This window comes from Salmo salar, chromosome ssa08, assembly GCF_905237065.1.
Source record: "Salmo salar chromosome ssa08, Ssal_v3.1, whole genome shotgun sequence".
Lineage (NCBI taxonomy): Eukaryota > Metazoa > Chordata > Actinopteri > Salmoniformes > Salmonidae > Salmo > Salmo salar.
Genome location: NC_059449.1, coordinates 22,393,153 through 22,406,509, shown reverse-complemented (window position 1 = coordinate 22,406,509; position 13,357 = coordinate 22,393,153). Strand labels below are relative to the sequence as shown.

Below are 13,357 nucleotides of genomic sequence, written 5' to 3'. Positions count from 1 at the left end.
GAGACACCTTAATGTTGAGCACGGCGTCGAACCGTCCATCCCCCCGGGTCAAAGTTGAACTGTCATCTGGATTGGAGGCGAAGACTAGGACAGGTCAAACCCAAACCGCCTTGGTTCAGGTGTAACCTGTGTCGGGTTAGTTTTACAGGTCTGAACCAACTGGATAACCACATCTGTGACGAGGAGAGACGGAGTCAGAGACACAGACAGTTACAGCAGAACGAGGATCACAATGAAGAAGTCAGAGCAGAGTTTGGTGTTGAAAGAAGAAAACGTGTTCCTGTCTTATAGACTACTTCTGCCAGTGTCTAGTAGTACACTCCATAGACACCAGCTTGTGTCAGGGAGTGCTGTAGCAGGAAAAACAGGTCTAGGACCAGTTGTTAAACCACAGCTTGTCAGGGCCGGGGAGTGCTTTAGCAGGGAATACAGGTCTAGGACCAGTTGTTAGAACGCAGCTTGTCAGCACCAGGGAGTGCTGTAGCAGCAAGAACAGGTCTAGGACCAGTTAGACTGCAGCTTGTGTCAGGGCCGGGGAGTGCTGTAGCAGGGAATACAGGTCTAGGAACTGCTAGAATGCAGCGTGTGTCCGGGTCAGCAGGAAGAACAAGTCCCAGGCCTGTTTTTATGATTGTAGCCAACCAGGGAGTGGGACAGCCTCTGACCTTGTTCCAAGCACCTGCAGTGAGGTTCACAACTTGTAGAGTCACAGCACCATCTACAGGCCAAACAGTGAAACAGCAACACCCTCTGTGACTAGTTTATATGCCTGTGGTATCATCCACAGCAACACCCATAGCCAGACCAGTAGCAGCAGTATAGTATCCAAACCCATAGTAACACTAGTAAATCCCTTAGCAAAACCTCTAGTGACAAGTCTCACCTTTAGCAGCACCAGTCACCTCCAGACCAGCAATGACATCACAACTATGGCAGCACCAGTAACTCCCAGGTGAAGACCAAATAGAAGCAAATGTTTTTTTTTTTTGTTAAATAAATTATATAGAATAGGGACAGGGAGGGACCGTTTTAGTTGCAAAATGTTTTGCTACAGCGTTTAACTAATGAATTCACCCATGGCTACTCCTCCACGCTAACAGTTGGCTGAAGTAAACCCTGATGAGTGTCAATGAAAAGACCCATTGAAACATCTCTCTAAAACAAAGTTTACTGCCAAAAGCCATTGACAGTAAGAATGTACACAGTGATAAATGCTATTTGTATGACCATACAAACTGATCAGATATACTTCAAGTTCCTTTCATAAAGAACAGTCATTCTAACATGCAAACACAACCTTCTACAGGATGAAGAACTGATTATGTGAACACGTTTAGGATTACAAATGTGTTAGTTTACTATTCTAACATTTAAGACTTGGAAGATTTGATTAAACAGTTAAGACTATAAAAGTTACACATGTTCAATTTCTTGTTAGGTGTACAGCTTTGACATAATCCACTGTGTATGTTAAGTCTGATTTCCTCCACAGAACCAATAAATCTTCATTTGTTTGTTTCAGCTGCAATATATTTCATATAGTGTTATTCTCAGAGAAGTAAATGAATCCTACAGACACTATGAAAATTCAACCTTGTTGGTTAACCAATTATGTATCTATAAAATTCTGAAATGTAAAAAATATAAGTAGAGTTTTCCTAAAACTGAAATGAATAGTTTCAGAAGTAGGAGTCCCATCAGACTTCGGACGGTAAACTAGCTTAAACAATAAAACATATTTTTTTTACTTAAACAATACATGTGTACAGTAGTTATGCAAACAGTTCAAAGAATGATAAGGCACTAACCGAAAAGGGACTTCTCTCTGAATTTAGTTTCGATCTACATACTGAAAACACACAACAGTAACATGTTTAACAGTCCAACATTTTAACCAAGAAAGGAAAGTCTTTCGAGTTTCAGAGATTGAGTGATGGTCTTCACAAAGTCCATCTCACCAACTTGGAGAGAGAGAAGCCCCATAGTTAAATCTATGTATTGAGTGACAGTCAGCAAGTTGTGTTGATCCTTTCAGACCGTTGTGTAACCCTGTGTGGTCGTGGTCAGACCGTTATGGTGCAGAAACAGCATCTGGTCAAGGCCCTCTGGAGGAATATTGGTTCTCTTCCTCTGTATCACCCCTCCTCCATCCTGCAGGAACATCTGGACGGCACTGCCTGCGACAGCCGGGGCAGCCAGGTAGGCTCGTGCCACTTTGGCCAGCAGGGGGAGCTGTCCTGATCTAGCCTTCCACCACTGTAAAGGCTCCACGCCCAGGGTGGCCCCCTTCTCTGCTCTGAAGACAGACAGCTCAATGTCCACTGTCTCTTCCACTGAGGGCTGCTTGTTCTGGGACTGGGAGCCGAATAGGTCCCCTAGAAGGAACTCCATGCCGGTCTGCTGGGAGGCGGGCTCCAGTTTCAGCTCCATGTTATCAGTCTCACTGTCGTCGTTCACAGAGCTACCGGTGGCTTCCTCGTCTGAATCACTCTCGGTTCCCTCTTTGAAACTGACCGGGGTGATCTCCTTCAGCCTTTTGCTTCTTCTCAGGACGTCTCCCTCCATATCTCCTGATGAGGTGGTTGAGGAGGATCCCCTCTTCTTCCTCTTCTTGCCCCCTGGAGATGCTGCATCGGCCCTCCTCCGGTCCTCCTCTACGATCCGGACCGCTTCTTTCTTCAGACAGGCGAAGGTGGTCGCCTGCTCCCTGACGTCCATGAAGCCCAGGCCGTGAAACTGGGGGTCGAGGGCGCACGCTACACACAACACCTGGTTGATCTGGGGGTCGTTGTACCGGCAGGAAAGGCCCCACCTTATCTTCTTTTTGAGTTCCTTCAAGATGGTGGAGTCGTTGCGATGGCGGGGGTGGGGGGCGAAATGTCGGTCGAGCAGGCCGGTGAGGATGGGCTTGACCAGCGAGAGCCTGGGGAACAGTTCCTTGGCCAGGGTACGGCACGCCACGTCAAGGGGTTTCAGCATGGAGGAGAGATCCTCCAACACCTTCCAGTCAGATCGCTTGGGAGGGACGGGTACCGATGAGTTGGAGCTGTCGGTGGTGTCAGAGTTAGCACAGGCAGCGGAAGTGGAGTTTGTGCCATGTTTGTCAGCGGTTTTCAAAGCGGCAGTCGCCCCTGAATCCAAGTCAGTGGGACTTCCTGTGTCTTGTCCAGTTTGGATCTCACTGTCTATTTGTTTTAGTGTCTCAGAGATCATGTTTTGATAGCGGAGGAGCGTCTTAACCACACTGTAAAGCCCATTCCAGCCTGGTTTCCCATAGGCCCAAGCCTTCAGCTCAGCCGTCTCCTGCTTCTGTAGGACTGAGATCAGTTTCCTGGCTGGGTGAAGAGTTACCATGTCTTTATCATGGAGGGAGAAGAGGCTGTAGAGAAGGTGTTGGAATACACTGAGGGTCTTTGAGATGATGGAATGACCCATGACTTCCTCTATGCAGCTCTGAACGGCTGTGAAGAAACAAGGTATGGGTGGAGAGTGGGACTCCTCGCTGGTGGAGTTGGCTCGTTCGATCGCTCGTTCCAGACCTGAGAGATCATCAGAGGATATGGAGTCCTCCATCTCCAGGAATGTGGTGGAGTTCGGGTGGTGGGGACGGGCACCTCCGCCAACCCCTTCTCCAGTTCTCTCTCTCTTCTTCGGACCTACCTTCGTCTTTTCCATCTCGTCGCCCCCAAGCAGGATGAAACTGGGCTGAGAGATGTCCCACTCCTGAGCCATGGACCTCACTGTAGCCTCGACCATGCTCAGATCCATATCCCCAGTTCCTGTCTCACCCAGATGCTGCGTGGCCAAAGCCAGGTTATGGGAAGTGAAGTCAGCGTTGATGAAATGGGCCCAAAGGGTGGCGTATCTCTCCTGGTCTCCCTGCCAGTCATGACACCACACGTCAGCACTAACAGCTACGTGGTGAGATACTTGGTTCTGGGTCTGTGAGCAGAAACGGGCAGCTTTTCTTGTTGAGGAGCTGGGTTTGAATTGAACTGGAATATTTGGCTTGGAAGTGTCATCCTCATTAAACCCAGTGCTGTTGGTCAGCAGCTTGGCCCAGTTCTTTCTTCCCTTGGTGTGGACATCCCTCAGCACCTCCTCCAGTAGAGAAGCTGAAGGAATCTCCTGGCAGGATGGCAGCAGGTTCTGGATCAGCTGCTTGAAGCCCTCCCCCTCCACTGTATCTGGGGGCAACAAGTCTTTGATGAGGAAGTTAGTGATGGCTGTGGTGGTTTGATTGGTCAGGAAGTTAGAGAGCGTTTTCTGTCCCGGTGTAGCGGTCGAACTCGGTGTTACAGTATCGGTCACTGCTGAACTGCCGTTCCCACTCCAAGTCCAGTCCTCATTACTGTAGTTGTTGGTGGTTCTGTGGGTTGAGGGGCTGCTAGAACGAGGTGCTCTGCCACCCGTACTGTGGTAAGGCCTGAAGCGTGAGGACGAAACCCAGGGCTTGTTGCCATCCTTGATGACGTCCCGGCGCTTCATATGGTGCATCTGGACCAGGTGGTTCTCCAGGTGGGTGACAGTAGCACTGTAGTCCACGTGTTGACCACACAGCTTGCACATGACTTTGTCCTTGTCCAGCGGCTGGCCGTTGGGGTCCGGCTCAAACCCAAAGAACTCCCATACGGGGCTGTTGGGCTGAGAGGGGCTCAACAGTATCTCAGCACCCTTTACAAAGTCGTACTTCACGGTTGTTGCCAGTCCCGTCTGATTGGTGTTTTGAGGTGGGTTGAGGACAGGGGTGGGGTCAGTGGTATCAGTCTGTAACCCGCTACTGACATCACTGATGACTGGCAGGGGGCTCCCTGATTGGCTGTTGTCTGACCAGCTGTAGGAGCCATTGGTGTCTGGGAGACTGCTAGTTCCGCCTACTGGCACGACCTGGATGTCACGGAAGATTCGCAGTAGGATTTCCTTGTCCCCGAATTCACACTTGATGTTCTCACCTGTGAGAGTGACAGTAAGAGAGAGAATATTGTGTTTAATAACAGTGTTTGTGTGAGTCAAAATATAGGTAATGCTTTATTTTGCAGCTCCCTGATCAGCTACCTTTTACTACAAGATAACGTAATTCCATAATTATTACCCAAAAACATACTTCTCCGTCACATGGGATGAATACTAGGAAGCTCCAATTGTTATCAAGTAATAAATAATATTATACCAGTTCATAGCACCTAATAACATTCATTCTGTTGCGCTAGAACTCCCAATCACAAAACGTACCTATCCCTAGACCCAGCATGGCAGCGTACTCCTGGCCAATCCAGACCTTGAGTTCTGTCCCCTCAGGGATGGGCTGGGAGACCCTGTAGAAGATCTGACCGCGGTACTGGAACACCGTCAGGTTGTGTTCTTCCTCGCAGGCAGCACACGCTACATACCTGAACAGGGATGAGAGGCATGACAATGCAGTGAAATTAACATTGCATAGCCAATGGGCGGTTTCCCCAGACACAGATTAAGTCTAATCCTGGACTAAAAAGTATTCTCAATGGAGAATCTCCATTGATCTTGCTTTTTAGTCCAGGACTAGGCTTAATCTGTGTCCTGGAAACAAGCCCTAAATGTATATCTTGACTAAAGATGATATTCAAATAGATATGAGATAAATATGAAGTAGGGATGTCTGTTTGGACATGAGAAACATAAATTACTAAATAAATGACATTGTTATATTCATTGGGTTAACTAATAAGATCACTAAAGGAATACATGTTGGAATTGAAAAAGGTTAAACAGATCGCTAACAACCTGAAAGACTAAATGCAGACATTGTTTCAAACATAACTTCTCACCTCATCCAGTTTGATTTGTTTTCATCCGAGGCATCTACGAAGTAGTAGGAATCATTTTCTTTGATCTGGGAACAAGAGAAGAGAATCAACTATTAGCTGATTTGTAGACCAAACTGACCACATTTGCATCTAGTTTACAGTGTTTATCTATCAAGACCATACTGAACAAAATGTAAACGCAACATGTGTTGGTCCCATGTTTCTTGAGCTGAAATAAAAGATCCCAGAAATGTTCAATACTCACAAAAAGGTTATTTCTAAAAAATGTGTTTACATCCCTGTTAGCAAGCATTTCTCCTTTTTCAACATAATCCATCCAGCTGACAGGTCTGGCATATCAATATGCTAATTAAACAGCATGATCACTACACAGGTGCAGCTTGTGCTGGGGACAATCGTTATCAGATGTCTCAAGGTGATGGAGCGTGCAATTGGCATGCTGACTGCTGGAATGTCCAGCAGAGCTGTTGCCAGATAATTGAATGTTAATTTCTCTACAATAAGGCGCCGCCAACGTCATTTGGTTGCTGGATCGAATCCCCAAGCTGACAAGGTAAAAATCTGTCATTCTGCCCCTGAACAAGGCAGTTAACCCACTGTTCCCCGGTAGGCCGTCATTGTAAATAAGAATTTGTTCGTGACTGACTTGCCTAGTTAAATAATTGTAAAAAAAATATATATATACTATTCTGTTACACAGCTTCCGTATTCTGTTACACAGTTTACAACACTTTCAGAAAGTATTCACACCCGTTGACATTTTCTAAAATGAATTTAAAATGGATTAAATGGAGATGTTTTGTCACTGGCCTACACACAATACCCCATAATGTCAAAGTGGAATTATGTTTAGACATTTTTACAAATTAATATCAAATTAGAGCTGAACTGTCTTGAGTCAATAAATATTCAACCTTATGGCAAGCCTACAATTCAGGAGAAAAATGTGCTTAATAAGTCACATAATAAGCTGAATGGACTCACTGTGTGCAATAAGTGTTCAACATGATTTTTAAATGACTACCTCATCTCTGTACCCCACACATAAATATATGTAAGGTCCCTCATTCGAACAGTGAATTTCAACCACCAATTCAACCACAAAGACCAGGAAGATTTTCCAATGCCTCGCGACGGGCAACTATTGGTAAATAGGTTAAAATAAAAAGCAGACATTGAATATCCCTTTGAGCATGGTGAAGTTATTAATTACACTTTGGATGGTGTATCAATACACCCAGTCACTACAAAGATATAGGCAACAACATTGTAGTTACTCCACAATACTAACCTAATTGACAGAGTAAAAAGAATGACGCATGTACAGAATAAAAATATTCCAAAACATGCATCCTGTTTGCAACAAGGCACTAAAGTAATACTTCATAAAATGTGGCAAAGTAATTAACTTTTAGTCCTGAACACAACATGTTATGTTGGGGCAAATTCAATACAACACATTACTGAGTACCATTCTCCATATTTTATAGCAGGGAATTCATCCTGAGGGGCTGCAGTGGCTTGTGGGTCTGTGTACCCACGTTCATACACCCCCCACACACGTGAGCAAAACATTTTAACGTCCCCCAAACTGCAAAATCTATGGCAAGGCCTGAAAATAGTTGTCTAGCAATGATCAACAAACAATTTCACAGAGCTTGAAGAATTTTGAAAAAAGTATGGGCAAATGTTGCACAATTCATGTGTGGAAAGCTTTTAGAGACTTACCCAGAAAGACTCTGCTGTAATCACTGCCAAATTCTCTTCTACTCAGGGGTGTGAATATTTCTGTATTTCATTTTCAATACATTGATAAAATGTCTAAAAACATGTTTTCACTTTGTCATTATGGGGTATTATTTGATTTCAAGCTATAACAACAAAATGTCGACTAAATCTAGGGGTATGAATACTTTCTGAAGGCCCTGAACATATTCTGTTACACAGCTTCCATATTGTAATAAAACCGGCAGGGAGTGTGGCTCGAACCCTCAACCTTCTGGCCAGAAGCCCAGCGTGCCATCGACTGTGCCACAAAAGCATGCTGAAGCGGCAGAGTAGATATCCGCGCTTATAAACCAGGTTCGCTTCAATATTCAGTTACACCGCTTACCTATTCTACACAGTGATTTAGTCAGGATGGTGGATCAGGCTAATATCCATCGGTCCATACTGACAGCCCAGGCTAATATCCATCTGTCCATACTCACAGCCCAGGCTAATATCCATCTGTCCATACTCACAGCCCAGGCTAATATCCATCTGTCCATATTCACAGCCCAGGCTAATATCCATCTGTCCATACTGACAGCCCAGGCTAATATCCATCTGTCCATACTGACAGCCCAGGCTAATATCCATCTGTCCATACTGACAGCCCAGGCTAATATCCATCTGTCCATACTGACAGCCCAGGCTAATATCCATCTGTCCATACTGACAGCCCAGGCTAATATCCATCTGTCCATACTGACAGCCCAGGCTAATATCCATCTGTCCATACTGACAGCCCAGGCTAATATCCATCTGTCCACACTCACAGCCCAGGCTAATATCCATCTGTCCATACTGACAGCCCAGGCTAATATCCATCTGTCCATACTCACAGCCCAGGCTAATATATATCTGTCCATACTCACAGCCCAGGCTAATATCCATCTGTCCATACTGACAGCCCAGGCTAATATCCATCTGTCCATACTGACAGCCCAGGCTAATATCCATCTGTCCATACTGACAGCCCAGGCTAATATCCATCTGTCCATACTGACAGCCCAGGCTAATATCCATCTGTCCATACTGACAGCCCAGGCTAATATCCATCTGTCCATACTGACAGCCCAGGCTAATATCCATCTGTCCATACTGACAGCCCAGGCTAATATCCATCTGTCCACACTCACAGCCCAGGCTAATATGTATCTGTCCATACTGACAGCCCAGGCTAATATCCATCTGTCCATACTCACAGCCCAGGCTAATATATATCTGTCCATACTCACAGCCCAGGCTAATATCCATCTGTCCATACTGACAGCCCAGGCTAATATCCATCTGTCCATACTGACAGCCCAGGCTAATATCCATCTGTCCATACTGACAGCCCAGGCTAATATCCATCTGTCCACACTCACAGCCCAGGCTAATATCCATCTGTCCATACTCACAGCCCAGGCTAATATCCATCTGTCCATACTCACAGCCCAGGCTAATATCCATCTGTCCATACTGACAGCCCAGGCTAATATCCATCTGTCCATACTCACAGCCCAGGCTAATATCCATCTGTCCATACTCACAGCCCAGGCTAATATCCATCTGTCCATACTGACAGCCCAGGCTAATATCCATCTGTCCATACTGACAGCCCAGGCTAATATCCATCTGTCCATACCGACAGCCCAGGCTAATATCCATCTGTCCATACTGACAGCCCAGGCTAATATCCATCTGTCCATACTCACAGCCCAGGCTAATATCCATCTGTCCATACTCACAGCCCAGGCTAATATCCATCTGTCCATACTCACAGCCCAGGCTAATATCCATCTGTCCATACTGACAGCCCAGGCTAATATCCATCTGTCCATACTCACAGCCCAGGCTAATATCCATCTGTCCATACTCACAGCCCAGGCTAATATCCATCTGTCCATACTCACAGCCCAGGCTAATATCCATCTGTCCATACTCACAGCCCAGGCTAATATCCATCTGTCCATACTCACAGCCCAGGCTAATATCCATCTGTCCATACTCACAGCCCAGGCGTATTTGAGGCAACTCAGAGGGCCGCGGGTCAACTCTCCCACGAAGGGTCCAAACGTCCACCCCTGATGCAGTGACAGGGTCTTGGCAAACACCCCCGCCTCTTCCTCCTCCGCTGACCCCCCAGACACAGGCCCACTGCCCCATCTCCGCAGGCTGAGGCACGGGGGGATGGAACCCACCGCACGGGGGTCACCGCCCTCCAACCATGGCTCACCGCAGACCACCGTGTCTGGGATGAAGTGAAGCAGTCTGTCATTACCGTGGCCAACGCCGAAGTTACCATGGCCACTGCCGAAGTTACCATGGCCACTGCCGAAGTTGCCTTGGGAACCGTTGTCGTTGTTGTAGTGTTGACTCTGTTCTGAACCTGGGTAGAGGTGGAGAGGGAATTAGGAGAATCTGCCTGGACTGTGGATGGAGGAAAATGCACACCGGAATTAGGCTGGCAGTAGGACACCTCTGTTCTCTTCCACCAAATCTCAAGTATACATTTAAAATAAATAGAATATGAGTAAGCAGACTGCAGTCTCTTTCCCTCTCTTACACACACTAAGGGGGGGGGGGAAATATGTACAGTTAAATATAGAGATATTATTTGACGATATATCGCAATTTCTTTTCTTTTTTTACAATAGCGCAATATTTTTTTGAGCTAGTCAGTTGTACCTGCACCAAAACTCCAGTATTTTTTCTTCATAGCTTGTTCACCATGTTTAAAAAAAATGATGAGCAAAACATCAGCGCTTATTTAATTCAGGACTTTCCATGACTGATCAAAACTCCTGTTCATGGCGCTCTCTTGCCCCTTTGCAGCAGACAGTGAGCAATATGTTTGGACATTGAATCACAATATCAAATCGCAATACATATGGAATCGCAATACATATCATATTGGCACCTATGTATCGTGATAATATCGTATGGTGAGGTCCCTGTCAATTCCCAACACACACGGCGCAAATAACTTGCTTATTACACACCTGATGTCTCTGATTGACGCATGGAGGCTCCAACACCACCATACACGAGTTGATAAAACACATCAGGGTGGTGAACCCTTAAATGTGATCTCAGGTTGGTCGGGCTCCCAGTTTTGCACGGAACTATCCTTCGGCACAACCGACAAATGGCCTCGTCCTTATTTTCAGGCTCCCCTTTATCATTTGGTTTTACACCAAAATGAACCCAGACTGTGGATGTAGCTCTTTTCTTTGAGACAAGATCCATCGTTCAATGACTAAAATGTGCCAGTTAGCACAGTGAAATAGGTTTACCTGGATACCTCGATATAGCCTAAAGATTAGGCCTACCGATGATGAAATCATAAACGGTTATCGATTTACACACAATCGTTACCAATTTAGAATGTTTACAGAATATACCGCGTCTGTATATTTTACTTAATTGCCAACAAATTCAGCAACATATCCGACGAACAACAAGTTAATGTGTACGATATCAGTGACCCTTAATGGCGATATCCGATACTTCTTTCGCATCGAGGATAGAGTTTGACTGACATCGCTGGATGACCAATCATATTCAGGCGTTTTGGTGCGTTAGCAAATCATCTTCAAGTATTGAGTTGTATATAATGCACATCATGCATGACAGCGAGTGAAAGAGAGAGAAAAAAATCGACAATAATATGTCCCCAAAAAAGCATAGGCTACAATTCTAAAAACGTTTCAATGTAGACTCACCTGATGGCTCAAAATAGTACCCATGCCCAGACGTTGCCGATATAAACTCAGAAAATATATCAGGGTGTCGTAGTCGCAGGTGATGTCTTAGATTGCTCGTGTTTCCTCCTTTGACAAAAACAATCCTCCGGCATAACCGGCAAACCGCCTCATCAATATTCTGAGGCTCTCCTTTCTCGTTTGGCTTAAAACCAAAATGCACCCAAATTGCGGATTTGACTTTGGGTTTAGAGACAAGATCCATTCTCACGACCGACCATTATAATCTACGTGTAGCAGTAGCCTTCACTCCGTTGAGGGCTGGTCCTTCAATCTGGGTGCGCTCGTTCTACTGACCGCCCAGTAACCTACCCCCGGCGTGGCATGCGTGCACTCGATATACCGGGCTCAATTTTGCAACGGTCACCAAATGTACAGTTATTTAAAAAAAACGGAGAATTTTTTTATACAAGTATGTAAATATCGAGTACTATGGATGGGCTGCATGGAAATGTAGGAAGACAACTCTACAGAGATTGTCGTGTTATACCACTGGCCTATGCGAAATGCACAGCATGGAAGTGAGTGAAATTGAGAGAGAAATCGACACTGGGTAATTTAGTCATGGGGAAAAACACATCGAAGCCTACAATTCTAAAACGTTTGAAATCTACATTCAAAGTTTGAATTCCTATGCCAGTGCAAATGACTTACAGCAGAGCAGACTCACATGATGGATCAGAGTAGTAGTATCCATTCCCAATATAAACTCAGAAAAACAGTGGGATGTTTTAGATTACTCGTGTTTCCACGTTTGACACAAACAATCCGACATAACCTGCAAACGGCCTCATCAAGAGTATGAGGCTCTCCTTTGCCGTTTGGCTTAAAACCAAAATGCACCCAAACTGCTGCTTTGACTTCAGGTTTAGAGACAACACCCATTTTCACGGCTGACCATAGCCTATAATAATTATAACCAAGGAGTCCGCACGCTTCCCAGCCGAAACCGTTCGGAAGAGTTCGTGCTTATATTATGGCGACATTTTCTGACGTTTTGGACGTCGGCGATGGTTTTTCGGATGTTCGGGCACACAAAACATTTTCTGGTAGCAAGGTGAAGTTCAGAGCCGAAGTCTATGTACTCCCCTTCCTCGGTGATTGGTCAACAGTAGGACTCTACAATAAGGTCTTTGTTGTCGTCCAACGAGAGACGACTCGTTTTCATACACTTTTTTTCATTGAAAAATACTGCACTATACATCTTAGTTAGATGTAAAAACATCAAAATGAATGACAGATTTCTTGAGTTATGTTAGATTCGTTTCTGACTATTTTGAGGACGTACAGGTTACGGCGTCTCAAAATGGACAAACATTACTATTGCCGCTTTCTTCTCGGTTTTCAAGCGAAGGTCTTTTTTAAAAGACTATACGAGTGCACTCGTTTGGTTCAACTAGCAGAGTTTGGCTAGGCACCAGTTTAACTTCTTCTTCGGTGCGGTTTATCGGCGGTTGGCATCCAACGTTATGGTGCATTACAACCACCTATTGTACTGGAGTGTGGACCAGAGACAGGGAGCAACTAAATCCTACCTGCTAACCCCGTTGCTCTTAAAAAATATATAAAATATTTGAGACTATCTAATGACGTTCTACTCAATATACTCTTTAAACTAATTTCCTGTATCCCCTTCTCCCTCATACTAGATCTCATCCTTTCTCTCTTTCCCTCCAATAATGTCCACACTGTATCAATACATGCTCCACAGTCTCTGTTTCCTGGCAATACTCACATTTTCCTGTTGGAAGCTTTCCTATCACATGTAAGGTCTTATTCAACTGACTGTGTCCCACCCTTAATCTTGTAAATATAGCCTCCTCTCTTCTGTCCCTTCCTGCAGTTCTCCCTTCCCCAACTTTCCTCTGTACTTGAAATAAATGCCTGCCCGTAGTATCTCTATTCCACTGATCCTGCCATTTCTCCACCATCACTGTCCGTATCAGGCTTTTTGCCTCTGCCTTGCTCATTGAAACTACAACATCAACATACCCACGACTTAGTGCTTGTTTAGCCAGTACATCAACTGCCTCGTTCCCC

The 13,357-nt window shown here is 45.3% G+C and overlaps 1 protein-coding gene across 3 annotated transcripts; it reads right to left on the bottom strand.

The window, feature by feature from the left end:
• Positions 1-1,152: 1,152 nt before the first annotated feature.
• On the bottom strand, positions 1,153-12,646 carry LOC106610491 (uncharacterized). 3 transcript variants are annotated; one of them, XM_045722993.1, is made up of 5 exons: positions 11,279-12,646; positions 9,533-9,942; positions 5,805-5,869; positions 5,233-5,390; positions 1,153-4,952 (listed from the first exon to the last, which is right to left on the bottom strand). In XM_045722993.1, exons 1-5 carry the CDS (start codon positions 11,520-11,522, stop codon positions 2,032-2,034), a joined length of 3,798 nt encoding a protein of 1,265 aa, XP_045578949.1. In that variant the 5' UTR covers positions 11,523-12,646; the 3' UTR covers positions 1,153-2,031. The 3 variants fall into 3 exon arrangements, with proteins under 3 accessions (XP_045578949.1, XP_045578948.1, XP_014065343.2); XM_045722992.1 differs by lacking the exon at positions 11,279-12,646 and adding an exon at positions 10,556-11,093; XM_014209868.2 differs by lacking the exon at positions 11,279-12,646 and adding an exon at positions 10,556-11,092 and having other exon boundaries at positions 9,566-9,942.
• Positions 12,647-13,357: the final 711 nt, after the last annotated feature.

Bases quoted from the DNA above. Each gene is read 5' to 3' on its own strand.
- LOC106610491 (XM_045722992.1), bottom strand. From the start codon at position 10,802: ATGGATCTTGTCTCAAAGAAAAGAGCTACATCCACAGTCTGGGTTCAT. The intron at 5,391-5,804 runs GTGAGAAGTTAT...ATCCCTGTTCAG, and splicing joins AACAAATCAAACTGGATGAG to GTATGTAGCGTGTGCTGCCT. The intron at 4,953-5,232 runs GTACGTTTTGTG...TCACTCTCACAG, and splicing joins CATGCTGGGTCTAGGGATAG to GTGAGAACATCAAGTGTGAA.